The sequence below is a fragment of the Balaenoptera musculus genome, chromosome 5 (genome assembly GCF_009873245.2).
Source record: "Balaenoptera musculus isolate JJ_BM4_2016_0621 chromosome 5, mBalMus1.pri.v3, whole genome shotgun sequence".
NCBI classification, from domain to species: domain Eukaryota; kingdom Metazoa; phylum Chordata; class Mammalia; order Artiodactyla; family Balaenopteridae; genus Balaenoptera; species Balaenoptera musculus.
Window position 1 is genome coordinate 139,751,540 of NC_045789.1, and position 26,419 is coordinate 139,777,958.

Consider the following 26,419-nt stretch of genomic DNA (forward strand, 5'->3'; position numbering starts at 1 on the left):
CGCGACGTCCTTTGAGGGAGGAGCGCGGCCTGAGGGCCGGTGCCTCCCTCGTTCAGCCCGCCCGGCCGAGCTCAGGTGCAGGGCCCGGCGTGGCCCGCGAGAAGCCGGGCCGTGCGTGCGCGCGCCCGGGGTCGTGCGCGCGCGCGCCAGCGCGGGGCCGCGCATGAACTTGGGCCAGAAGGTGCACGCTCCTGTCAGCGCGCCCAGCCCGGCCCGCGCGGCCCGATGCTTTTCCACCCGCGTCGGTGCCGAGCGTTTTCGCCGCTGCACACGGAGAGCGCGGCGGGCGGGTCGCTGAGGGCGCGGGGACCCGGGGGCTCGCGACCTGGGGTTGGGACTCCTGCCGCGCGCACCACCCCCGGACCGGCCCGGGCCCCGGGCCCCCCACTCCCCGGTCCCCCTGCACCCCAAGACCCTGCCCACCTCGGGGCCCCCTGCGCGCCCCAAGAGTCCCGGGCCCCGGGCCCCCTGCGCCCCGAGAGCTCCGCTCACCCCGGGACCCCCGCGCCCCCCGAGAATCCCTGGCCTTGGGACTCCTGTGCCCCGGAACCCCTGTTCCCCAAGAGCCCCGCGCCCCGGGACCCCCGCGCGCCCCGAGAGCCTGCGCACCGGGGGCCCCGTGCACTCCACGCGCCCTTTGGCTGTAAGGGGCCCTGCCTGGGGCGCGCTGCCACTTGCTGAACCGACTTTGGGTGTCGCCTTTGCGAGCTGTCGTCGTTCCGGTGCCGAGACGCGCGGCCTGAGCGGTTCCCGGGACTCATGTGCCTGTCATCTTGCAGCGAGAGAGAAGCAGGAAGTTGGACGTGATAAACTGTGCGTCAAGGGAGCCCAAAGGTGGACCCGCACGACGGGGGAGACCAGACCCTCCCCGGCGAGCTGTGGAAGGTGATTGGAAGTGGATTCCGAAGCTGCTTTCTCTGCATAGACGAGGGTTGAGTTTCTCAGACTTTTCCTGGGAGTGGAGAGAGGTGCGTTAGGTAGAGTGTGTTTTTCTTTATTTCTACTTTATTTTCCCTTTACTCCAAGTACAGTCGCAGATCTGAAGTGTATGTCTGTGTTAAATTGACTCCAGTTGTTTGCATTTGGTCATGGGCTACCTGTACTTGACTCTGAGCTTCCACAACTTTACAATACTTTTCTTTTTAACTCAATCACTCACTACTTAGTTGAGTTTATGATGACCTCTCTGTATTGAGAGCTTTTCTTGATAGGTTGGTCTGACTTCAAGAATGGCTTCAGTTTTACAATACTTAAGAAATTTAACTTGAGCTTACAGGTTCTGCTGCTTCATCTCACTGTCGTATCAAAGCAGGTCCGGACAGGGAAGTGCAGTCTTGCAGTCTGATGGTAGAAGGCAGGGGAACAGTTTGATTTTGAAGTTCTGGCATATTACCCCCCAGTTGAAATTGAGATAGCAATTGTTCAGGAACAGTGGCTTTTCTTTAAACTGGTCTCCTCCTGTGGTTCACTGTCCAGAGAACCATTACACCTTGGTTAAGGATCACGGGTGGGTGGCACGTGTGGTGTAAAGGGCTTGCTGTTTGGGTGGATCCCTACATTTTCTTGACTTACGTTGGATTTGGGGAGAGGAGAGGCGTTCTTGTAGCTGCTGGGAATGTATAATGGAGAGGCTGCCAACGTTATTGTCTTTTTTTTCCTTTTTAAGTGGGTGCATCAGGACCTTTCCTGGTTATGGAGACATTTGCTCATGCGCACCTGGGTGCACAGGGGGCAGGCACATAAGGAGACCTGTTTGTTTGCTGGTAGATAAAAGAACCAGGGCAACAGTCCGGTGTTTTTTACAGGTGCATTGCAGACATTCAAAAACAGCTTTTTTTTTTAAAAAAAAAAGCAAATTAAAATTTTTATATAAACCCGTTTGGCTTTTTCTGCTGTAATATTTTTGAAAGGAAAGTGGACTTTTACAATCTTTTAAGCATTTGTTATAAGTGGTCGTAATTTAACACGTGTGCCCGGCATTTTCATGCACGTTTCTTAATTTGATTCCTTGCAGCCTCATGATGTGGCTGGTTCTTTCCCAGAGAGGTGAAGTCACGGACCTGGGAGAGCCCAGGTCGGAGCAGGCCAGCCGGGGTCTGACCCTGGGTCTTCTGTCCAGCCGATCAGAGCCCACCCTACGTCCTTTCTCAGAACGAACTTTCTGGGTGTGGTCTTTCTTCTGCAGCGTGGTGTACTCTGCACGCACTAGCAGAGAGGTAACGATCATAGTCTCCTTTTTATTGATAACATGTAAGTTTCTTCTCCTTGTTGGCTTGCAAAGGTCACAGTTCAGACATGGTTTCCGGGCAACTTTAAACTAAAACTCCTGTTGTCTAAACCCTCCAGTTGTGTATTTTAATATTAGCAAGATGTTGGTTAGTTAGGACAGGTGATTTTTGTCTTCTTTTCTCGTTTTGTTTCGAAGTCTTTTCGAAAAGACTTCGGTGGCCTTGCGCACAGTTTTTCGGTGGCACTGACACAGGGCTTTCTTTGCCTCAGACTTTCCCAGGGGTCATGAGTGTGGCACCGAATGTGCCCTGTTAGGGAAGACACCGAACCCCTGATGTGGAGTCGTACCCCAGACCCCGCCAACTGAAAATCATCGGGCGTTTGCGGCGGCTGCTGTAACTTTTCCCTCGTGGCTGTATGGAGCGTGGGGACATGGCCACTCCCCTTTCCTTCCCAGCCTCCGTGTGATGCAGGAGTGGGGGCCGTGACTGGCTCCAGCAGCTCGAGGGGGACGCTTGGCTCCATTCGCTTTGCTAAGTGTCACTGCTTTGGTTACTATGGCAGCACAACAAATTCACTCCAAAACTGGTGGCTTCAAACAGCAACACTCATTTATTACTGCTCAGGGTCTCAGGGCCCGGAATTTGGAACAGCTTGGCTGGCTGGGGGCTGGGGCTGAGCGTCCCTTCGGGGGACGTCCTGGCTCCGGGGCTGGGAAGATGTGGAGAGCGGGGTGGCTGGCCTCTCCGTCACTGTGGTCACCCCATGCGTGGTGCCTCCGGGGTGTGTCCCTAAAGGCACCAGGCCTCTGCAGCACCCGGAGGTCACCTCGCCTCTGTCCGGTCGAGGGGCACCTCAGCTGCACCTTCTCCTGGGGGGCGCTGAGACCGGCACACAAACGGTGCTAGTTAATAACTCATGTCCAGTCAGGTTCCGAGTTTTGTTCAAGTGCTCTTGGTGAGAAAACGAAAGAAAATCTCTGAGAAGCTGGAGGTGGTGCCGCTGTGCCGGCCTCGAGCTTGTGACTCTGCGCGACGCGCCTGGAACTGGGGACACATTGCTGGGTCTGCGGCGCCGGGGGCTCCGTGCTGTCTTTTCTGTGAAAACCCCGGAACCGATGCTTTTGGGTCTAAAGTGGCCTGGCTCTGGCCTCCCCGTGCTCTGGCACCACTGACTGGGCAGGTCCTGGAAACTTTTCTCCCCGTTACGTGCTTCAGGAGCTGGCGGGGGAGCTGGAGCAGCGTGTCCAGAGCCCAGGCTCGGGCCCGGGGTCTGGGGTGCAGCCAGGGCTGGGGCCCGGCTTGAGGGCCGGAGGGAGGCTGCATTTCCAGTGGCCCCGTCCCCCCCGCCCCCAGCCCGGGCTCCTGCCGTCTGCAGCCCGCTGTCCACGCGGATCCGCCTGTCCGGCTCGTCCTCGCTGACCTCCCCGCGTGCCGGGTGGCCCGTGGATGGAGACGCCGTGCAGGCCCCTCCCAACGTGAAAGCGGAGCAGGGTGACGGGCACAGGGGACACCTCCGGCCTGAAGCTGAGACCAGCCGAGCAGAGTTGGCTGAGGGAACCGAGGCAGTACAGCAGGGACAGGACGAGGAAACCGTTAGGAGGAGAGCCCTGTGCTGGGTCAGAGCCTCCGAGATGAGCCCACATGGGGGCTCACGGCGCTCGGAGGCGCGCCGGGGCCCTCGGGTTAAACGGGGAGCAGAAATCAACATGTCACTGGGAGGCGTGGAAGGTGAGGTGTTGGCCATCGTGGAAGCAGATCGACAGCAACAAAAACGAGGCAGAGACGGACGGTCAGGGAGGGCCAGCCCAGGAGCGCAACCCAGCGCACCGGCCGTCCCCGAAACAGACCAGGGGAAGGGGGGACGGGAGGGGCTCGGCAGTGACGCCGTCGAACCTCCGAGGCCCCAGTGGCTCGGGTTCCCGGTTAAGAAGACCCTGCGCAAGGCCCTGTGCATGTTTCCCAGACCTGGGAGACAGAAGAGTCAGAAAGTCGGCAGGCATCCAGGGAGGAGAGAAGGGGCGTGGGCATCACATGCCCGCCAGGCACCCTGCTCAGGAAGCCACAAGGTGAGGGTGAGGCCCAGGGCCCAGCTGGCCAGCGCCACTCCGGCCTGAGCAGAGGCCGCACGGGCTGACGGCCGTCCTGACGTCTTTGACCAAATGAAGCTTGCTTGCCGAGTCGATAATTCTTTGGGGGAGTTTGAGGGAAGAGTTTGTATCGGCCAGAAACTTTGCGTAGGAGAAAAAGGAGGCAGTTATTAACCTGGGGAAACGGGCTCCCTGTGTGGCTCAGCTGGGGACGCTGTTTACAGTGACAGAATGATGTCGGCGCTGACTTACGGAAGTGTTGGTGGGCCGCGCTGGGAGGCGGGGGAGGCGGGGAGTTGGTGTGGGGACGAGCTGGCAAGACCTCAGCCCTGACGCTCCCCAAGTCAGAGACAACCGAGGACAGCTGTGTGCATGCACCGTCCAGCATGGACTCGGGCGCGAGTGCAGAGCTGCGGGGAGGTGCCCTGGCAGAGGCACTGCTGGTGCCCATCCTCTGCGTTACAGAAACGCAGCAGTGCTGGCTTTCAAGCCTATGCGTTGCCGTGATACGATGGACGTGGCTTATTGTAGGCTGAATTGTGTTGAAACCCTAAACCCCAGCCTTGGAAATGGGATTGTTGCACGTGTAATTAGTTAAGGTGAGCTCATGCTGGAGGAGGGTGGTCCCTGATCCGAAACGATTGGTGTCCTCATGACACGGGGGGTTTTGGGCAGAGACACAGTGAGAGCGAGGCTGTCACGGGCCAAGGAGCCCCCAGGAGCCGGGACAGAGCGACTCTTCCCCGGCGCCTTCGGGGGGAGCACGGCCTCCAGAGTCGGGAGACAACACGTGTCTGTTGCTTAAGCCCCCAGCCTGTGGCGCTTTGTTATGGCCGCCCTCAGACACTCATGTATGGCTTTACAAACGCTGTCTGACTCTACGTTAATAAACTGAAGTGAAAAGAACAGAAAAACAGAGCCACTCTGGTGCCCTTGTGGAGGGTGGAGTCCGGAGGATGAGATGGGCCAGAGCGGCCGGCGGAGAGGTCCGCAGAGTCCAGGTCGGGCCCGTGCGCGGGGCTGCCCGTGGAGCCCTTGCTGTGTGCGTGACGCCCCTGGGCCTGGAGGGTGCCTGTGTGGGGACATGAGGGGCCGGCGGGGCCGGGGTGAGGGTCCTGGCCTCTGTCCTGCAGCCACGCAGGGGGTTTCCGGGGGTTGGAGCCCGCGGCCGCTTCCTGTCGAGGCCTGCCGAGTGCGCGGAAGGGACGGCTTTGCCGCCGCGGCCGCCCAGGCTCACGGGGCTGGGCAGGGGGAGGAGCCCCGGGAGGCGGGCAGCTGGGTCACTGGTTTGGTTGCGAAGAAGGACGACGAGTCTGAATTTCTCACGGTGGGAAAAGTGGCTACGCGTCCATGATTGGGCCTCCTCTGCGGTGGGTCGCCTGACACGGGAGGAAGGTGTCCCCTGGTCGGGGGATGCTCTGGTTCGTGTGCCTGGGGTCCTGGAGCTTCCTGAACTGGGGCTGTGGGTGGAGTCGAAGGTCACCTGTGCTTCCAGGGGTGCCGAGGAGCCCCGGCCACACGTCTGCCTCAGTCGTCTTGGGGGCTTGTGGGACGGAGCCTCCGTTCGCCGGCCCTCAGCGCCGGGCCGGCAGGGCCCGTTAGTTCTCTCGTGTCCGGCGTCTGCGTCCAGCTGGGCCCCCCCGGTGCTGGGCTTGTGCCTCTGTCCTGGCGCCTCCTGCTCAGGTTTCAGTGTTGGCTTCGTTGTCCTCCCAGCAGGCCGCCCTGCCGTGGACGGGGTCCTGCGCGCTTCCTTCTAGCACCTGCCACCGGCTGGCACTGTTCCCAGGGAGAGCTTGCCTCCCTCAGGGCCAGGACGCTGTCCTGACCTGCTCCAGCCCCGCTCGTCATGCTAACCGTTGAGCAGGGACGTGCAGGGCATTATGCATTGTGCCCGTGAGGTTCCATCCTGATCGTTTGATTTCTTATAAGGGGAGCTGGCTTGGCCTTGAGGGTTGGCACAGTGTGTCCTTCCAAAAGGTCTGCTCAAGTCCTGACCCCAGGACCTTTCCATGAAGATGTAAATTAAGATGTAGTCATACTGGGGACTTCCCTGGTGGCGCAGTGGTTACGAATCCGCCTGCCCATGCAGGGGACACGGGTTTGAGCCCTGGTCCGGGAGGATCCCACATGCCGCGGAGCCACTAAGCCCATGTGCCTCAACTACTGAGCCTGCACTCCAGAGGCCGTGAGCCACAACTACTGAGCCCGCGTGCCACAACTACTGAAGCCCACACACCTAGAGCCCGTGCTCCGCAACAAGAGGAGCCGCCGCAGTGAGAAGCCCGCGCACCACAACGAAGAGTAGCCCCCGCTCACCACAGCTAGAGAAACCCTGAGCGCAGCAAAGAAGGCCCGACACAGCCAAAAATAAATATTTTAAAAAAAGGAAAAAATAAAAGATGTAGTCATACTGGATTAGGGTGGACCTCAACCCAGCCACTGGTGTCCTGATAAGAAGAGGTACAGAGACACAGGACACACAGGAGAGGCTGCCTGAGGATGGAGGCGGAGGGGGGTGTGATGCCGACACAACCAAGGACGCCAAGGACCGCCGGCCACCACCAGAGGCTGGGAGGGAGGCAGGGAGCGGGTGCCCCTCGGAGGCCCCAGGAGGCGCCAACCCTGCCGACACCTCGACTTCTGGCTTTGGGCCTCAGAACCCGGAGGAAGTAGGTTTCTGCTGTCCTAAGCGCCCCGTTTTCGGTGCTTCGTGGGGGCAGCCCCGGGGAGCTGGGGTTTGAATCGGCATATTAGCAACTGTGAGTGGCACGCGTTCCTTCCCCAAGACGAAAGTGAAAACGTTGCCCAGGACGGTCGTTCTCTTCTGCCCAGTGCTCAGCCCAGCCCCGGGCGGGCAGCTGGGTGTCCCCACTGGCGTTTCTTGCTTTGTCCGCAGCTGCTGCGCCCTGCGCGCGCCGGCCCGGCAGCTGCCTGGAGCTGTGTTTGCGCCGACACTGTTTTGTTGCCTTTCCTTGCACGTCTGCAGTGGTGGCGGAGGACCATTCCACGTGGGAGCTGGCCGTGCCCCCTTCGGGCCGCGTGGCTCCTGGCGTCTGTGTCGGACGTGGCGCGGCGCGAGGGTCGGATCGGGACCCGAGGTGCTGGCTCTGACCGCCGTGCCGATGCAGATGTCGGGCGTCGTCCCCTGGAGCCCTTTTTCCGACGCAGGACCTCGTGTCCTCCCAGGGTCGCCGGCGTGGCAGGACCCCTCGCGGCCGTCTTTCCCGGCCCTGACGCTGCTGGTGGCTGCCCATCACTTCGCACAGGTCACCTCATTTGGGTTTGTCTGATTTTTCCTCACGGCTAAATCCAGCTTCTGTGTTTCTGACGGGGATCCCGTGTCCCATGCTGTCACTGTGCCCTGGAACAGGCCGTGCCCACCTTGGCCTCTGGCTCTTGCGGTGGCCTGCAGGCTTCCCTGCTGTGCGGTTCACGATGGAGTGTCCTGCAGGGAGGTCCTCTGGGGCCCCGTGATACCCTGCCTCTCCTCGTGCTCCCACCCACTGGCTTTAGCTTCGCTGATGATTCTTGCCTGAAACATTATGGGGTGTTTTTCAGGTGGTGATTTAAAAGACATTCCGTCATTCCGTCTACATTTCTGAGTTGGCATTCTACCAAAAGGAAGAGCTTCCCCCTCCCTGATTTCCTTACTTTTTCAATTATTTAGATCCGCGTGGATTCATGCCTCTTATTTTTTCTGTGGAGTATAGTCCACTGGCCTCATTCGCTTCGCAGCTGCCCTGGGGGCCCTGTCACCACCCTCTGCTCCTGTCCTGATGTTCTGGCACCTGGAGATGCCCCAGCCTTCTCTGGTCCTTTCCCTGCCCCAGCCCTGGACATCAGTCATCTCTCCAAGGACCGTGGGGCCTGTTTTTAAAGTGCTAGTTGTTTTATTATTTTTTTCAAATTTTGCCGTGGCTGCTGTTACCTTTCTAGGGTTGTACGTGCAGTGTGCCACCAAGAGGGTTTGACAGGAGGGTCTGAGAGACCCCCGAGCGGTCGGCTTGGGGTGGAGGGCAGAGGAGCACGCTGCCCCCTTGCCGTCTGTCAGAGGGCAGTGCCATGGGCGTCGGGGGCTCGGGGGGTTGCAGCAAGGGAGGCTGCTCTGTCACATGTCGGGCTGAAGGGGCCCTCATAAAGCCCCTCTCCTGCGAGGGACTTCTGAGTGGGGCCCAGGTGGATTTGTGGGGAGCGGCAGGGAGAGCTCTTCTGTGGCTTGGCTGGTCCTGCCCAGGGACTGGGGGCTGGCGGTGGGCGTGCGGTGTGGCCAGCTCTGATCCGGTTCCCGGGTTCGCAGCGCATTGAAGCAGAACCACTGCCGGTGCAGAGCTGCCCCCTGGGGAACTGCTGGCCCTGACCCTCCTATCTGGGCCTTGGGGTCTCCGGCTGTGCTGGAAGAGATGGCCATCTCTACTTAGGACGGGGGGAGCCCAGGGGTGCTGTCAGCGCCAAGCATGCTGGGTGCTAAAGGCCCCGTGGACGGGCTTCAGGCTGAGGGGCGCAGACGTGGACGCTGTGGATGGAGAGCGCCTCTCCTGGCCTAGAGCCAGTCCTGGGCGTGGATGGTACCTCTGGTCAGGGCGAGCTCACGACCTCTGGGTCCACGTGCTGCTGCTGGCGGGAGCGCCCCGCGCTGCCCCGCGTCTGCCGACCTGTGCTCAGTGCAGGCTGACGGTGGGTGCCTCCCCACCCCGTGGCCCGGGTTTGCTGGGACGCCTCCCTTCTCCCACTCGCGAGGATGCTGGCCTTGGGCTTACTGTTTCAGGGTCATGTTGAGGAAGCCTGTTGATACCCGCCGAGAGCACGCACACACGTGTTTTTAGGAGTGGAGGGGGGGTACTGTTGTGTTGGCGTCTTTTCAGCATCTGTGGAAATCTTCATGCGCTTTCTCCCTGGATCTGTCGCTGTGCTTTGCTAACAGGTTTTGTGAAGGTGAGTGCTCCTTGCGTTCCTGGCAGGGCCACTTGGGGTGCTTCCTGCTGGGCGGGGGGGCCTGTCGCTCATCCACACCGGGCTTAGGGGCCGTGATGCCGACCAGAGGGTGACTGGTGGATCTGAGGTGGGTCCTGGGCGCCTGCCGTGCGACCTCCGCCTGGGACGGCCTGCCGGGCCCGAGGAGGCCTCTGGGAAGTCAGTCAGGAACCCGGACGCTGAAGATTCCGGAGGTTCCATCACTGCTCTCATGTTTAATTTCCAAGAGCTCTTTTATTTTTCTCTAAATGTTTCTTTTTAGTGATCTTACTGTGTAGACACGGCGCCTTCTCGCTCGGGAGCTCTCGTCCTCTGGCATCACATGTTTTCTCCAGTTGCTGGGGTCTTCCTGTCTGTCCGCCTCTGCCTATGGCTTCCTGGGCGGGGGGCCCTTGGCAGCTGCTCATGGGCGGCAGCGGACCACTGAGAAGGGGGTGCGTGCGTGGCGGGCGGGTGGCCGGCCCTCTCCCATCGGCGTCTGCGGGGAGCCGGGTCCCGGGCACGGGCTCCTCCGTCTCTGTGAGGCCAGTGTCCTCCGAGTGTCCCCCCCGGGCTGCTGCCAGCTGGGTCTGCTGCTGACCCTGCACCCCCGTCCCCCTCCCAGGAGGGAACCCCAGCTTCAGTTGGGGGCGGGGCTCTCACTGGCCAGGCGGAGCGGGGGAGGGGTGTCTAACTGCTGCGGTCAGTGGCCAACGGTGACTGGTCAGCGGCCAGGTGGGTCCAGCCGTTCATGGCCAGCTTGTTTCTGGGGTCTCGCTGCTGCTGGCTGAGGACTTGGTTTCCGGCAGCTTCTCGAGTCCAAAGCGTGGCGGTTGCGCCTCCTCCCGTCTGGCGCCTGTGTTTGGAGCAGGGGTGGGGAGGCCTCCCTCGCTGGTTCTCACGCGTGTCCACCTGCCATCCTTCACCCAGACCGCTGCTTTTATTACATTTTCTGGGAGAGAACTCTTGTGGTAGTTTTCACGCGGGAGGGTCTTTGTCAGGCAGCGAGATCAGAATATTCATGCACACGGTACTGGCGGGTGACAGTCATTAGCTGAATGGCTTTGCCTGTAATCCTGTATGATGGTTTGTTTCTCTTTGCCAGAAACAGGCACGAAGCTCTGAAGAACCCTTGGAAATGGATCGCTCGTCTTTAAAATGGAAACGTACCCTTGAGGGTTAGCTCAGAGCCAGCAGCGGCCCGGGCCTCCTGAAGCCTGATGTTCCAGAACCCCAGGGCCTGTCGGCGCAGACAGAGGGCACGGGCCCCGGACCATGGTCACCCTCATCACTGAGAAGCTGCAGAACCAGAGCCTGGATGACCTCGCCCGCAAGAGCTACGATGCCGGCCCGGTGAGCTGCCCGCCCCATGTTGGGGGACACTGCCTGGTCTGGGCCCCGGCTGGGGGAGCAGGTGGGGGGAGGTGGGGGGGAGGGGGCAGTGTCCCAGGGAGGCTCCGGCGCCTTCGCAGCCCCCAGAGCCCGTCAGCGTCATGATGGTGGGTTCTCAGCATCCTTAAAAACAAACTTTGAAAGCCTAAGCTACACATAGACGCGTATGGTCCTGGGTGCTGAGTGGGCGAACGTCCACCCTGGTCAGCAGCCGTGCCCACCAGACGCTGCCCGTGCCTCTGGGCACCGCCCCCCCGAGAGCCCCTCTTGAATTCTGTCTCTGTGGGTTAGCTTTGCCCGAGGTGGAGCCGATTTCTAGGGCCGTGTTACCATGACCTTCAGGTCACACCCCGCCTGGTTAAACTGTAGGCCCCGAGGGAGGTGCCTGAGCAGCCGCACCTGCCTGGTGCTGGGGGCCGTGCCTGAGCGTCTCACCGGGCGGGCGCCCAGCGCCGTCGTGTCGCCCGCACCCAGCCCTTGGCCTGTTTGTCGCCTGTGGTGTCCTGCAGGGAAGGGGGCACGCAAGCAGGTTTCACTGTAGAGAGAGCATGACAAGAAAAGTCCCACGTATACTTCTTCCCATTGTGACACAGATCATTTTACTTTGTGTGACTTCCGCACAAGTCTTTCTGCACAGGATACACGTGTGTGGGAAATAATTCCCTTCTGCACCAGTGGGCGTTCCACTGAGTTCCTGGTGAGGCTCGCTGATGCGTCCCAGGGGTTCCTGTGCTGTGGGTGCATAGACGTGGCTTAGAGCACCTGCTCTAACATTCACTTAAAAAAAAAAAGAGGAGGGAATTCCCTGGTGGCCTAGTGGTTGGGATTGGTGCTTTCACTGCCCAGGGCCTGGGTTCAGTCCCTGGTCAGGGAACTGAGATCCTGCTAGCTGCGCAGCCAGAACAAAAAGAAAAAAGAGGTGTAATTTACATAGTGAAAGACACAAATTACTGTATCTTTCTGAGCAAGAAAGTGCCCGTCGTCTCTATCACTGTTTGATTTTGGGCTCGGGGCCACCCCAGAGAGCAGGGCAGCTGTTGTGGATGCTGGGGTCGAGGCGAAGCAGATGATGTGCTGGCGACAAGTAGAGAGGGGAGGGGCATTGGGAGGTGACACAGGACCGGAATTCGCTGGAGCTGAGGCGCTGGGCGGCGAGCCAGGTGGAGCCTGGGCCGGACATGGGAGTGAGAGGGTAGCAGGGCCCCAAGGCCCCAGAGCTTGGTGGGGACAGGAGCCGGTGGGGACACGAGCCCGGTGGGGACAGGTGCTTGGCGTCCGTTCTCAGTGAGGGCCAGGGCTGGAGCAGAGGCCATGGCTCGGGTCAGGGGAGCAGGCCGCCTCTGCTGCAGGGTTGTGCTGGGGGCCTGGGAAGGGTGCCAGGTGGAGGAGTGGGGGGGGGGCAAGGTCAGGGCTGGTCAGCGTGTGCTGGCCCCCGTGGACGTAGCCTCAGCGTGCTGTGTGTGTCCTCTAGCACGTCCGGCTTTGCAGGTACAGACTTGGGTTGGCGGAGAGCTCAGCTTTGAAAGCCTTGAGTTTAAAAAATACTTTTTTATTGAGGTGTACGTTTCATCTAGTGAAATGCGCAGATGGGGTTTGGTGTTGATTGGGTGAGTTTTCCAGTTGTGTATGCGGTAACCTTGTCACCGTCACCCCAAACGTCTCCATTGCCCCAGGAAGTCCCCTGTGGCCCCATGTGGCTTTGCTGTCCCAGAATGTCACAGAAGTGCCAACATGCAGCGTGTACTCCTGGAGACTGGCTTCTCCACTCAAGGCGAATGAATGCCCCTGGGTTCACTGTGCGGACGGTGCATCAGTAGCTGTTCCTTTACTCTGTCGAATGGTCCATGTCTCCTGTTGCCTGACACTTGGAATGTGTCCACGACTGGCTGTTAAGAATAACACCGCTGACTGCGTTCGTGTGCAGGCCTCTTGGGGAAGTCTGTTCCCACTGTGTTAAGCGAAGGCCTGCCCAGAGGCCTGTCAGCGCCCCAGCCGTGCCTTCTCCCTGGTCGGGAATGGTGATGTCTGCTCATGGCTCTGACCTCATGTCCCTGATGACCAGTGAGATCAGGGCCATTTCCTGTACTTACTGGATGTTTGTATGTCCTTTTTGGTGTCCTTTTGCTCATTTTTCTTTTGGGTTGTGTGCATTTTTCTTATTGCTTTGTAGGAACTCTTTGTATATTCTGGCTACAAGTCTTTTCTTGGATGTGTGTTTTTCAAATATTTTCTCCTATCCCATGGTTTGCCTTGTCACTTTCTTTTTTTAAAAAAATTTTATTTTTGGCTGTGTTGGGTCTCATTGCTACTCATGGGCTTTCTCTAGTTGTGGCGAGCGGGGGCTACTCTTCTTTGCAGTGTGTGGGCTTCTCATTGCGGTGGATTCTCTTGTGGTGGTGCACAGGCTCTAGGTGCACAGGCTTCAGTAGTTGCAGCATGCAGGCTCAGTAGTTGTGGCACGTGGGCCCTAGAGTGCACGAGCTTCAGTAGTTGCGGCGCATGGGCTCTAGGGCATGCAGGCTTCAGTAGTTGTGGCTTATGGGCTTTAGAGCGCAGGCTCAGTAGTTGTGGCACATGGGCTTAGTTGCTCCGTGGCATGTGGGATCTTTCTGGACCAGGGATTGAACCCGTGTCCCCTGCATTGGCAGGCGGATTCTTAACCACTGTGCCACCAGGGAAGTCCTGCCTTGTCACTTTCTTAATGGTGTCTTTTGATGAACAGAAATTCCAAATTTCAACGTAGACCAATGTATCAGTGTAAGTTAGTGTTCTTTTTGTATCCCATTTAAGAAGTCTTTGCTAACCTGAGTCTGGAAGATATTCTCTTGTTTCTTCTGGAAGTGCTGCTGTTTCACCTTTAGCTTGAAGCCTGCACTGCCTGAACTGAGTTTGGTGTGTGGCGCGAAGCAGGTCAGGGTTGGATTTTCCCTTCTTGTGTGGACGTGTGGTTGGCCCAGCACCGTTTCTACAAACGACCGTCTCTTCTCCATCATGGGTCACGTGGGTCTCCCGTGTTCCCATGTAACCCTAGCAGCAACCCTGCCATGTGTGTCCCACGGTCAGTCCTGTCGTAGGTGGGGAGACGGGGCCCACAGAGAGGAGCTGGCCTCCCTGGTGGCAGGCTGGTCGGGGGAGCTGGACTCAAGGCCGGGTTTGCCCAGGCCGCAGCCCCGCTCCTGGCCGCGCACTGCACGGGTTGCCACCTGGCTCTGCTGCGGAGGAGGTGGACCGAGGCGGAGCCTCTGCGAGTGTGGCAGCGCTGGGCCTGCCTCGGCATGAGCCCGTGGCCTCAGCTCCCGTGCGCATCCCCGGCGAACGCTCGGACGCCCCCTTGTCCGTCGGGGTTCCTGCACGAGGCGTGGGCTGGTGCTGGGAGTCGCACGCTGTGCAGTGGCCGACCTCCCGCAGAGGCCTGGGCCCAGCCCTCCTCTGCTCCCAGCACGGCTCCGTCCGGAACCAGGGCTCCTGGGCACTCATTGGCCGGGCAGTCTGTCTTTGCACAGCCTGACTGTTGATGCGCCTCCTTTTGCTGGGTGATTTACCCAGCATTTTTATGAGAAGCAGCAAAGGATTTCCTTTAATTTTGTCATGAGTTTATCATCCTATGAAACGGTCCCCTGAGAAGCTGGAGCCCCATGACCGAGAGTTATGTGTTGGGGCGGAGGCGGCTCCGGATGTGGAAGGCAGGGAAGGGTGAAAGGCCATGTCCGCACTCAGGGCCTGCTGGGGCGCGGGGAGAGCACAGGAAAGTAGACAGACAGACAGACACAGGCGTTGAGTGGACATGGCTCCAAGCGGCCGCTCAGCCTCCCAGGCCACATTGTGGCCAAGAAAAGAGTTCTGTGGGCTCGGGCCAGGCCCCATCAGCTGCTGTGTCCCACAGCTGCCCGCCTCGAGGGACAGAGGTCCCAGCCCATGTGGACGCGGTCGGGGTGGGAGTGGTCAGGCTGAGGTTGTGAGGACGGCCGTGGCTTGAAGGGGCAGCAGTGGACACGCTTGTGGCTTTTTAAAAAATATTTATTTATTTATTTATTTATTTATTTATTTATTTTTGGCTGCATTGGGTCTTTGCTGCTGTGCGTGGGCCTTCTCTAGTTGTGGTGAGTGGGGGCCACTCTTTGTTGCGGTGTGTGGGTTTCTCATTGCGGTGGCTTCTCGTTGCAGAGCACGGGCTCTAGGCAGGTGGGCTTCAGTAGTTGTGGCTCGTGGGCTCAGTAGTTGTGGCTCACGGACTCTAGAGCACAGCCTCAGTAGTTGTGGTGCACGGGCTTAGTTGATCCGCGGCATGTGGGATCTTCCCGGACCAGGGCTTGAACCCGTGTCCCCTGTATTAGCAGGCGGATTCTTAACCACTGCGCCACCAGGGAAGTCCGCTTGTGGCTTTCTATGTCCTTTACTCAACTGAATAATTGTGAGGCTTTTAAGAATCTTGATTAAGAAAAGAAATGCATTCTGGGGTTCATGCTTCTCTTTTTAATCACCAAGAAAGACAGTGTTGGGGAAAAACAAGTTTATTGCAGGGATGAAAATACAGGCCTGTTTCTTGAGTTGGAACTATTTCTGAATCCGCATGTGTAAACCCACAGTATTGCAACTTCTTTCTCTTCACTTTCAGTATTCTGCCCAGAAACTGAGCACAAGTGGCCACTTGTTCCCTTCTGAGACCGATGGTAAGTATTTAAAAGCCCCAGCAGGTCTTTCTGGGCTGCTGTGGGCTGGGACCCTGTGAGCAGGGCCGGACGCGGAGGCTGATCTGGAGCGCGAGGCCCCAGCCGCGCCCCCTCCCTCTGCTGGCCTCTCCCTCCTCTGGGCAGCGGTGTGGGTTGGAGAGCTTCCTTTCTGGAAGCGGCCTGGCAGTGCAGAGCTGAAAGGCCCGCCCGGTGGGGTCGTGTGGCCACCAGGGAAAGGACGGGGCCCGGCGGTACACACGGCCAGTGGTGGGAGCCGGGGTTGTGCGTGCCTGGAGGGCCTGGGTCTGCCGGACCCCTTCCCTGCACCGCACGCCCCTGCCACGTGTGCCCTGTGGTCTGAATGGGAGCAGGAGGCTCGCCGCCCGAGTGTAAGTCTGTTTGCGTGAGTGTGAGTGTGGGCGCCGTGGCGCCTGTGATGAACCGTGGCTGGTGTCCGTGGTCGCAGTGAGGTGCTAGTGGTGTGACTTCAGCCCGGACAGTCCGAGTGGCATCCGGGTCTTCCCCCTGTGGCCCTGCTCACCTCCACGGTGACGCTGTGCTCGGCGCCCTCCAGGCTGCTCAAGTGCCACCACGGTCTCGGGTGGTATGGGCCCGCACGTGGCCCTGGGCACTGTCTCCGTCCCACACAGGGCCAGTCCTGGCTCGGAGCCCCTCGGGCTTCCTGTAGGCCACGGAGCCGGCCCTGCCGTCCTTTCTGACTGACCGTGCGTCCTCGTGACCCAGGGTCACCTGGGGCCTTTGCTTGTGCCTCTCCCAGCGGCGGGTCCTGGCCTCCATGCCAAGGCCCCTCAGCTGGGGGTGACTGCAGAGCAGCTGGGCTGGAGGGGCTGCTGGCCGCCCCCGGGCCAGGTCATCGGGGCTCTGGGCTCCCCCAGCCCTGGCCCCACTGCCCTGGCTGCCCCGCTTGCCCAGGTATGCTGCCTGCGTGAGCCCATCCGTGTCGAGCTGCTGACTCCTGGACGCTCGGCCTCTCGAGTGACCCTTATGCCCCCGTGTGATGGCGAGGAGGCCGGGTCTGCGGCGTCAGGGTCCCCGTGCCCCTAGGCGTCCCCACCATGATGCGAGCTGTGACTGTGCAGGGCAGGGCCAGGGAGGAGGGGGGTCCCACGAGCGGGGCCGGGCCCACCCTGAGGCCAGGTAGGGCCGAGGGCGCGGGGGGGCATGCGCCCCTCACCCGTCTCTCCTTCGTGTTTCCCCAGAAGACAAGCACCCCTGGAAGGTCGTCGGTGGAGGACAGACCGTCGGAAGCCAGGGGGCCACGGGCCCTGCCGTCCCCTTCCCTCCTGGCCCCTGCGGCCCGAGCGCCAGCCTGGGTGCGGTCAGTGCCAGGGACCTCAGGGACGGCGCAGGGCCGCCCTCAGCACCGCCCACCAAGCGACACTGCCGCTCGCTGTCGGAGCCCGACGAGCTGGCGCGCTGCCGGTCCCCGTGGCGCCCCGGTGGCTCCAGAGTCTGGGCTCCCGTCTCCAAGAGGCGGTGCCACAGCGGCGGGAGCACCGCGCTGCAGGCCGGCAGCGCCTGGTCGCCGGGCCGAGCCCTCCCCGCTGCCAGCTCCGCCTCACCCCCCGCGCCCCGGCCGGCCTCGGCTTCGGCCAGCAGCAGCCTCCCGGCCCTGGGCCCGGCTCGGCGACCCGCCGGACCTCGCGTGCCCTCGCCGCGCCGCCGCCTGTCCCTGTCGCAGGAGCACCTGTTGCCAGTGGACGCGGCCCCACCCTCGGCGGGCAGCACGCCCGCGTCCACGCCCGCGTCCACGCCCGAGCTGGGCCGCCGCCGGGGCCTGCTCCGCTGCCGCTCCCAGCCGTGCGTGCGCGCGGGCGGGAAGGGCCAGCGGAAGCGCAGGCGCGAGGAGGACGCGTGCTGGCCGCGCCCGGCCCTGGACTTCCTGAAAATGACGCGGGTGAGGCTCCCTCTTGCGTCCGGTGCCGGCGCCCCCTCCACGGGGCGGGGCGCTTGTGGGGGGATCCGCCCCCCACGCGGGCCTGGGCCGCCCTTCGCAGGGCGGAGACGGGAGCCGTTGGTCCGGGCGTCGAGGCTGAGCGGGCGCCGTCCGACACCAAGCCTCTCCTCGCCGTCCTTCGCGGAGCCCGCCACCGATGATGCCTCTTTGGAGAAGGTGCTCAGAGTTTGGGTTGTGAACCAGCTTGAAAATTCTGGTGTCCGGGGTCACCGCCTGCCCCTCCCACGCTGTTTTCTGATCGCGGGCAGTTCAGAGCAGAGTTAAAGGGAAGAGCCGGTTTCCAGAGGTCTGACCTGTGCATCGTTGCGGGGGGATGGCAGGACCTTCTGGGGGTGCTGAGGAACAAGGACGGGGCTCTGGTGTGAGAAAAGGGAGAGGACGGCCCGCCGGGCCCCCTCATCACAGAGGCGGCTGTGCCTGGGGTCCTGGCGGGGGCGCAGGAGCCCGCAGGGTGGGACTGAGGTCTCCATGGTCCACAGAACCCAGGTGGGATCCAGGCTGCACGATGCCGTCTACGCCCACTCTCGACGTCACTGTCAGCTTTACCTTTCCTGACTGGTGGGTTTTCTGGAAGGTTCTTCCCAGTGGTGGGGCGGGAGCTCCCAACCCACACTTGCTGGCTGTGAAGGTTCTGCGGAGAGCTGGGGTTTAGGAAGGGGATGTCCCGAGCTTTGCCACGTGCCGCGGAGGAAAGCTGGCCGTGAGCCCGACACGCACCCCCCAGCTCCCAGTACTGCAGCGTCGGCGGGCCCTGAGGGGGCGGGACTGTGGGGACGTTCCCACCAGGGACTCCCGAGTAGGCAGGGGGAGCAAAGCAGGGGGAGCCCTCACTGCTGGGCGGCGTCCCAACCCTTCGGACCAGGGAGGGGGCAGGGATAGCGTGAGGAGGAGGGTGTCTGGACCACTGACCACAGATGTGTGTGGATCCAGCCTGGCACCTCTCGGGTTGCTGAGTTCTGGGCCAAGCGTGGTCGTGGTCACCTTGTGACGGAGAGGCTGCCGTGCAGGGCGGCTGGTGGGGGAGCGGAGAGGAGACGGTAGCTGGGGTGTGGGTGGAGCAGGGCTGAGGCGCCGCCCCCCAGAGGGACAAGCCCCAGGAGGTCAGAGGCTACTTGTCTTCTGAGACGGCTCCTGCTGTTACGGGCGCGCGGCTGTGGTCCTAGAGCTAGCTCCCCTGCGCCCCTACCACGTAATTCCCGGGCCCGGCAATCCCGTCCTGTGTCCCCTTCCTTCTCCAGCCGTCCTGCCCCAGGCTCCTGACAACCTCTCTGCTACTCATCGGTGTCTGCCTCTGATTCAACCCTGATGTCCCCAGCAGAGCCATCTCTGAAATGAAAGTATAAGATAGCGTATCAGTCATCTGTTGCCTCGTAACAAACAACCCACATCTAGCAGCATGAACAGCACACGCCTGTGCTGTGTTCTTGTGGGCTGGGCACCCAGGAGCGGCTCAGCTGGGCGGTTCTGCTCAGGGACTCCCCGAGGTCATGGCTGTGCTGTCGGCCAGGGCTGTGGGCACCTAAGGCTGGACTGGGGCTGGAGGAGCCACCTCCCAGCTCCTGCACGTGGTGGAGGTTTGGTGGGACTCGCTGGAAAGCCATCTGGGCCTGGGGTGGATGTGGATTTAAACAGACCCGCACCCACTTTTTCCAGTCAGGATCTAGTAGGGTTTTCTGTTTCTTCAGTTTGTCGTAAGTATTTCTGGGGACTTGTCTGTTATAGTTAAGGTTTCAGTTTGGGGTACAGAGTTGCTCATTGTATTTCTCAGGCCTTTAACATCTGTAGTCTGTACTTTTTTATCTTTAATGTGAATGATGAAATGTGTGTGGCTAGGAACATTGTAAACAAATCACAACGGCTGACTGTTGAGAAGCTTCTGGTGAAGAACCTTCCCCTCTTGCCAGTTCTGACCCTCATTTTCAGGGGTGGGGTCAGTTCCGGGCCGGGTGCAGATGTCAGTGCCCAAGCTGGCCCCTCGGCCGGGCCGGCAGCCCCTGCGTCCCTCAGCAGAGGACACGACTGTGACCTGTGTGGTCTCACACCACCTCTGAAACTGAATGCCTGGGTTTCCCCACCACACGCCTGCCGTTCTCTGCACATGCCAGCCGAGTGTCCAGCAACTCAATTCACTTCTGACACGAACTACCTGGGGTTAGTGCAGACCCTGCAGGTCAAGGCTCAGTCCCACAAGACGGCCCCACTTCAGGCACCAGCCCCAAGTCCAGGGCCTCCTGTACTTCCGACCAAACAGCTATAAATAGGGGGTTCCCACGACCCCTCCTCAGGCTCCATCATTTGCTATAACGGCTCACAGAACTCGGGAAAGCACCTTATTTACTGACACCTGTTTATTATAAAGGCTACAACACAGGAACTGCCAGATGGAAGGGATGCGTAGGGCCAGGCATAGGGAGGGCGCGCAGAACCTCCACACCCTCTCCAGGCGCACCACGCTCCCAGCACCTTGACGAGCTCACCTAGGAACCCCACCATTTAGGGGATTTTATGGAGATTTCGTTACATCGGTGTGATTGATTGAGTCACTGGCCACTGGTGATTAACTGCCTCCCTGGAGGTGGAGGTGGGGTGGGCTGAAAGTCCGGCCCTGGAATCCCAGGCTTGGTTCCCCTGGTGACCAGCCCCCATCCTGAGGCTGCTGCGGGGTCGAGTCGTGTTGGCGTGAACTCGGGTGTGGTTGGAAGGGGCTCCCCCAGCCCCGTCACTCGGGGAACCCCGAGGGGTTCAGAGCTCTGAGCCAGGCACCCGCAAGAAGACCAAGTATGTTCCGTACTCCGTCACAATGTTACAACGTACCTAGAAAACGCGATTATTTCAAACGTCAGGGGAGTGAGGTGACAGTGGCCAAGCGGTCACGGGGTCAGGGCGAGGTTCGGGCCTCCCTGCGTTTGGGGTGGGGCCTGTAGGGCGGCAGGCCTGCTGGGGCGTGCTGCGCGGGGAGCGAGCGGAGACTGTCGCGGGTGTTTGCTGCGGCTGCAAGCGGGAGGGCCGAGCACTGTCTGCAGGGGTGACTGGAGTCCCTGGTCCCAGTCCCCTCCCCCGGGCTGGCCACGGCGGTCACTGGGCTCTGCGGGCGGCTGGGGCATAGAGGACCCGCCGTCACCAGGCGTCCCCTCCGCGCAGGACGTCCCCTCGGGGAAATGCCCGTCGCTCAGCCTGGGAACCTGGCGAATTCTGTCCGTTTGTACCTGGAGACCCCCAGGTTTCCTGTCCCTTAGTCTGTCTCCCTTCCACGAGGCTTCCTAGGGGCGGGAGGAGCCCCGAGAGATCAGAGTGCACAGGCCCCTGGACACGGCGCTGGGGCCCCATGCCCGTCCGAGGCCGGCTCCCACCGGGCCTGCCGCCCGCAGCTGCCCGGAGCCGCCAGGCCTGGAAGCTTGCCGGTCAGCTGGGTTCCCACTGCTTTCTCACAGAAGCAGCCTCTTGGCTCTTGTCCTTATTTTTGTGTCATGCACACAGTGCCTTAGACACTGGCCGGAATGCGGCTGTGAGCCTTCCCTGGGGAGGGTCCCCCACGAGGTCAAGGCGCCGACGTGCCCCCCCAGTGGCCACAGGGCCGGCCGGGCCCTGACTCCCAAGTCTCGTGTGGATGTCACTGGGCCGGTGAGAGGGCGGGGGGCCCGGGACCGAGAGGTCAGGCAGTCGCGGCCTTTTCACGGCCTCCTGGACTGAGGGGGGCAGAGGGTGAGCAGCTGGGGCTGGGAGCCTCGCCCGACGGGCAGGGTGGGGGGAGGGCACCTTGGGTGGGTCCCGCAGAGGCAGGGAAGACCCAGGGGGGGTGGTGGTTGATCTGCAGCTTCTGTCTTTATGAGGCTTCTTTCCTGTCCACATGTTTAAAGTTCGTTTTCTGAGCAGCTTGTGTCTGCCTTTCATTTCGTCCTTTTTATTCGTGCTTTAGTTTCTCCCAAGTTGAATAAACAGACCATCTCATGGTAGATGTACTCTGTCTAGTCTGCTTTAACCTGTTCGCTTCTCCCGATCGACTGTCGTGTGAGCGTATTGCTTTAGACAGACGTGGAAGGTGATGAATGTAAAAACCGTGCGTGGCGGGTACACCCATCTCTCTTGTGGAGGGGACGCTGTTACCGCTGTGGGTGGCACTGTGGGTGGAGGTGTGTCCAGTGGCCTCGGGACCACGCTCTGTCCCCTCTTCTGAGAGGGTCAGTGCCGGGGTCAGGCGAGGTGCCAGACACGCAGGGCCCAGGGCGCGAGGCGTGAGAAAGGCTGTGCTCGTAAGGCCCCCGTAGCCCTGTTGCTGAAGTCACCACGGGGCTCTCGCTGGTGAAATGAGGGTCCCCGGGCGCTGCAGGCCGCCCAGCAGGAGACACCCTGGTGCCATCCTGGCTGCGCGCCCTGGTGACGGCCCCCCCTGGCTGGTGTCTGGGCCTCCGGAGAGACCCAGTGACAGGTGGCCGTCCACTGCAGAGTGGACTCGCCAACCCCGAGACCCAGGGGTCAGCCTTCCTTGTCACCATCTCTTTCAGCGCATGGCTTCTTGAGGAAGGAGGGGGGTGGCATGGATTCAGAGGCCTTGCACATCCTCTCCCGTTGCCCGGGACCGGCCCCTTCAGACTCCAGATGCTGCCCTCAGCTTCCGGGCCCCGCACCGTCCCGTCTGGTCCTGGTTCCCCAATCTCCTCTCTGTCCTCCAAGCATTTCGTGAGGACAGACCTCGTGTGTCTGTGTTTGTCGGTTATGCCGGGTCCTTGGGGGTCAGTCAGGTCCAGGGGCTCCCGCATCACTGGGGAGATGATTTCAGGGGTGTGATTTTCTTCAGTCTGCCTTCTGGGGCCCCTGTCCTCAGAGGGTGGACCTCCTGACTGGTCCCCTCTCCCTTTGTCGGTTCGCAGATGGAGGATCTTATCTCTGGGTGTTGGTGGTCTGGTTTGGGGGACGTTTTCTTTGTCCTGCATCGCCTATTTCCTCCAAACTGCTTCCTCTTTTGGTTTATCCTCACTGCTGCCTTACATAGAAGATGCTGTCCCCAGGTGTTTGGTAAAGTTCGGACGCCTGCCTGCGTTTAAGACGGGGACCCAAAGGCCGATTGGCGGCCCCATGCGCGTGGGTGTGGCCCTTCGGCCGTGAGCTTTTTGTGGGGTGCTGGTACCCCCCAAGTCTTCACCCCAGTTCCAGAGAGGCCTCTTCCAGTGCTTCCTGGGGAGGCTGGGAGCCCAGACGGGGTGCTGACCCTCAGGCGGCCCCCGTTTCCGCATGTGTCCTGCTCGTGGTGGACCCCCCCTGTCCCCCCAGTCCTGTGGTGTCCACCGGGCCGGCCTCTGCCCGTGGCGGGTGAGGAGGGCCTTGGCTCGGCCAGGTCGGCCGCGGTGCGTGTCCGGGTTCCTTTCCTTGGCTGGAGCCCAGGCTGGACCCGCGCCCGGGTGCTGGGCTCCAGGGGCTCCGGGCAGTCGGAGGCTCCTGCCTTGGCTGTGGCCGTGGCCTGTGGGCAGGGCCAGCTCTGGTCTCGAGCATGGACGCTGGGCTGTGCTTCCAGGAGGAGACCTGACGAGCCTGCGACTGGGCTGGGCCAGCCGTTTGCTCGCAGGATGGTGTCTGTTCTGCTTTCAGAAGCTCGCGGCTCAGTCTCAGGGGGCCTCTTGGCTCCGGCCGCGGAGAGTTGAGTGCGAGCTCTTGCCCGCATAAGTTGGGTGGTCTGTGGTGGGCGCGTCCCCCAGGCTGAGTGTTTTGCACACAAGGTGAAAGACCCTCTAAAATTGAGGGCCCCTGATTCAGAACTCAAAGTTTTGACCTTTGATTGTTTTTTTAAAATAAATTTATTTATTTATTTATTTATTTACGTTTGGCTGTGTTGGGTCTCTGTTGCTGCGCGCAGGCTTTCTCTAGTTGCGGTGAGCAGGGGCTACTCTTCGTTGCGGTGCGCGGGCTTCTCATTGCGGGGGCTTCTCTTGTTGCGGAGCACCGGCTCTAGGCGTGTGGGCTTCAGTAGTTGTAGCACGTGAGCTCAGTAGTTGTGGCGCACGGGCTTAGTTGCCCCACCGCCTGTGGGATCTTCCTGGACCAGGGATCGAACCTGTGTTCTCTGCATTGGCAGGCGGTTTCCTAACCACTATGCCACCAGGGAAGTCCTGACCTTTGATTTTTGAAAAGATATTTTCTGTTCACCTGCTTAGATGCAGGTCACCGTCAAACCGGAGCGGGACCGTCCAGCAGCGAGGGTCCCACCTGTCAGGCCAGGCCCCCGCCCAGATCAGGGTCGCTGTCTGGAGCTTTGTGACGCCCCTTTTTGGGCGCTTCAGTGTGAAGAGTCAGTGGCTTCGAGCTGTGCGTGGCTTGAGCCGGGTGTGTCCAGAGCTGCCGCATTCACCCTTGAGCCACAGTTGTGGTCGTAGACGGGCCTCTGTCCTGGCCACCGAGAGGACCTTTGGGCCGTGGTCCTCCCGCCAGCTGTCAGGTTACTACCGTCTGGTTAGGGGTTCGACTTCCATGCTGTGAATCAAAAGGAGAATTCTGTAGGTGGAGATGTGAGGAGGGAAACGTCGGCTTCTGTTGCCATGGGTACAGGGCTGGGCCCGCCGTGCTGTGGGGTCTGCGTATGAAAGTGACCTTGACTGTGGTGTCCACCTTGATTTGAATGAAGAAGAAATTATCTCACGCGTCCTCATTTTGTGACCAGGACTTGTGGCCAGTTGTCAAATCTTCAGAGACTGGATCCTTCAGTTTTACTTCTTGCGGGCTCACTCATTACAGTAGAACAACAGCCGAAATAAGGCCGTGGGTCCGGTGGAGCTGAATGGCACCCCCGAAAGCGCTGGTTCCAGAGGGAGCTGCGTGTGTGGTTCTGGGGGGCTTGTTCCAGGGAGACGCGTGTCCAGGAGCCTGACCGCGGGAGGCCTGGGGGCACCCTTGCCCCGTGGCCGCCACCCCAACACACGTCGCCACGTCGGATTCTGCCAACGCCCTGAGAAGCCCCGAAGCACGCGGTGACGTGTCTGCGGGGCAGGGTGGGCAGCCCAGGGGTGATTCCTGGGCACGCCGTGGACAGCACGTGGCGCTGCACGAAGCTGCGGGACCAGGAGTTCATGGCGGGGGGAGGGTGCTGGCCACGCGAGGGGCTGCTGCTGAGTGCACGGCCCGGTCAGCGCCCCGAGGGTGGACTGGGGTGGCCTCTGGGCCCTGGGCCCCTGTGGGACAGCCAAGGAGAGGGGCCACCGAGCGGGTGGGGCTGTGTCTGCTGTCGGGGGCAGGGCTCTGGTCTGGGGGTGCAGACCTCTGGTCTGGGGGTGCAGACCTCTGGTCTGGGGGTGCAGACCGGGGATGTGCTCGTTGGGGGGCAGGGCCGGGGCTGGGGCGAGCTGGCCACGGGGGCGGGGGGCAGCGGCAGACCATCGGCAGAGCGGCTCTCAGCTGGGCGCTCTGGGCCGGCCGTCCGGGGGCGCGGTGTGGGGAGATGCCCGCCAGGCCGTGGGGGGTGGAGGCTCAGGGGAGGCCCCCTGTGTAGAGTGTGCGTCTCAGGCGTTCTAAGGTGAGGACAGTCGCGGCGCATCGGTGTTGAAAGCGGAACCACTGGAAGAGGGAGGGCTGAGGGGAGAGGAAGGTGGGCACCGGGGGTGGCTGTGGGGCTCGCCTGGCAGGAGCTGGGGGCCCTGGCAGGGGTCCCCCGAGGCAGGCTGCGGAGGCGGGCGCCGGGTGGGCTGACGAGCGGGGCCGTTGTTGCGTGAGGACCCCGGACCTCCAGCCAGTCCTTCCCCGGGTATTTGACGGGATCGTGGACGCACCTCTGGCCTCGAGTCCCCGGGCCCCCATCCCCCGTTGCGCCGGGTCTCAGTGGGGCCGTGGCCCTGGGCAGGGCAGGGGCGCGGGCAGGCAGGGCTCTGAGAAAGTGGCCCCGGGGGTGGGAGGGCGTGTGGCGGGGCTCCGGGAACCGAGGACACCTTATGTGACCTCGGGGACCCCTCTTGGTGGGATGCCACCCCCCCTGTGGCCTCCTGGAGATGCTTCAAGCCCGTGTCTTTTCTGTTGCAGACGTTAAAAAATTCAAAAAGCCTTTGCTCCCTCGATTATGAAGACGAGGATGAGGATGACACCCGAGTGAAGACCGCCGTGTCCTCCCCACGTGACCCGCACGGCCCCGCGGGCATCGCTGTGCCAGGCCCCGGCCCCGCCAGCCCCAGCCCGGGGGCCTGGCGCGTGTGGGTGACCGGTGAGGGCGAGGGCGGGAGTGGCGGGGACCCGAGTGACTGGGACAGCGCTGGGGAGGAGGGCGTCTTCCCCCTGGGCCGCGGCGAGCTGGACCTGGAGCAGATCGAGAACAACTGACCGGCAGGCGGGGGAGCCCCGCGAACGCGCTGTTTTGAACTCAAGGTGTCGCTTTGATCCAGTCTTTCCTAAAGAAGTGTTCTGTATTTTTACGGCTTTTACGGTTCCGAGAAAGCGTCTCTATTTTGAAGTGAATTTTCGTGAGGGCATTCTGTTCACAGGGTCTGTGCACAGACCCTGGGGTGGGTTTGTGTTCCTTTGGTGAAACGCCTGCTGTGAAGGGCACTGCGCGTGGTTCAGCTGCCTGGAGACCGCGGGCGCGTGGCCGGCCCCTCTGTGGACGCGGTCGTCGTGTGCTGGGCTGTTGGGAGCAGGGCCGCGTCGCTGAGGACTTGGGACGGGCCGTGAGGACGTGGTCCTGGCAGCCCTGCGCTGTCACTTCAATAAAAGGCGTTCATTTGCTTTGCAGCGTGGCTTCTGCTTCTTGCTCTTCTCACCAGGTCACGCAGGCCTGCTCGGCCTCGGATCTCTTTTTGTTCATTCTAACTTAATAAAATCATAGGCTTTCTACCAAAGATGTTGATCTAAGGAACTTTGGGGAAGAGGAAGGAGTTTGCGATAGCGAACGGAAACGTTTATAATCTTTGGAGAAATATTCTTGGTTTTCTTTCCTGAGAAAATGGTCGTGGGGCCCTGTTGTTAACTGGAAGCGCCTTCTGAACTGGTTTGGGCTTAGCTGGGGGCCGGGCAAGGCTGGGAAGCATGCTCTTCCCCATGGGCCCCCCTTGGCCCTGCCCTGCGAGGTGCGGGACAGGGTCTTCCGGCGCTGCGCGGCCGCCTGCCGGGCACCCACCCACCTCGTGCCTCTTGGGAAACTCA

General features: G+C 61.2%; 1 protein-coding gene across 5 annotated transcripts; it reads left to right on the top strand.

Annotated features, from left to right (window-relative positions):
* Positions 1–26,002, top strand: FAM53A (family with sequence similarity 53 member A). Of its 5 annotated transcripts, none has more exons than XM_036853821.1 (6): positions 1–75; positions 780–968; positions 10,374–10,621; positions 15,276–15,330; positions 16,551–17,248; positions 25,307–26,002. In XM_036853821.1, exons 3-6 carry the CDS (start codon positions 10,544–10,546, stop codon positions 25,598–25,600), a joined length of 1,125 nt encoding a protein of 374 aa, XP_036709716.1. In that variant the 5' UTR covers positions 1–75; positions 780–968; positions 10,374–10,543; the 3' UTR covers positions 25,601–26,002. The 5 variants fall into 5 exon arrangements, with proteins under 5 accessions (XP_036709716.1, XP_036709717.1, XP_036709715.1 ...); XM_036853822.1 differs by lacking the exon at positions 1–75 and adding an exon at positions 147–330; XM_036853820.1 differs by lacking the exon at positions 1–75 and having other exon boundaries at positions 147–977.
* Positions 26,003–26,419: the final 417 nt, after the last annotated feature.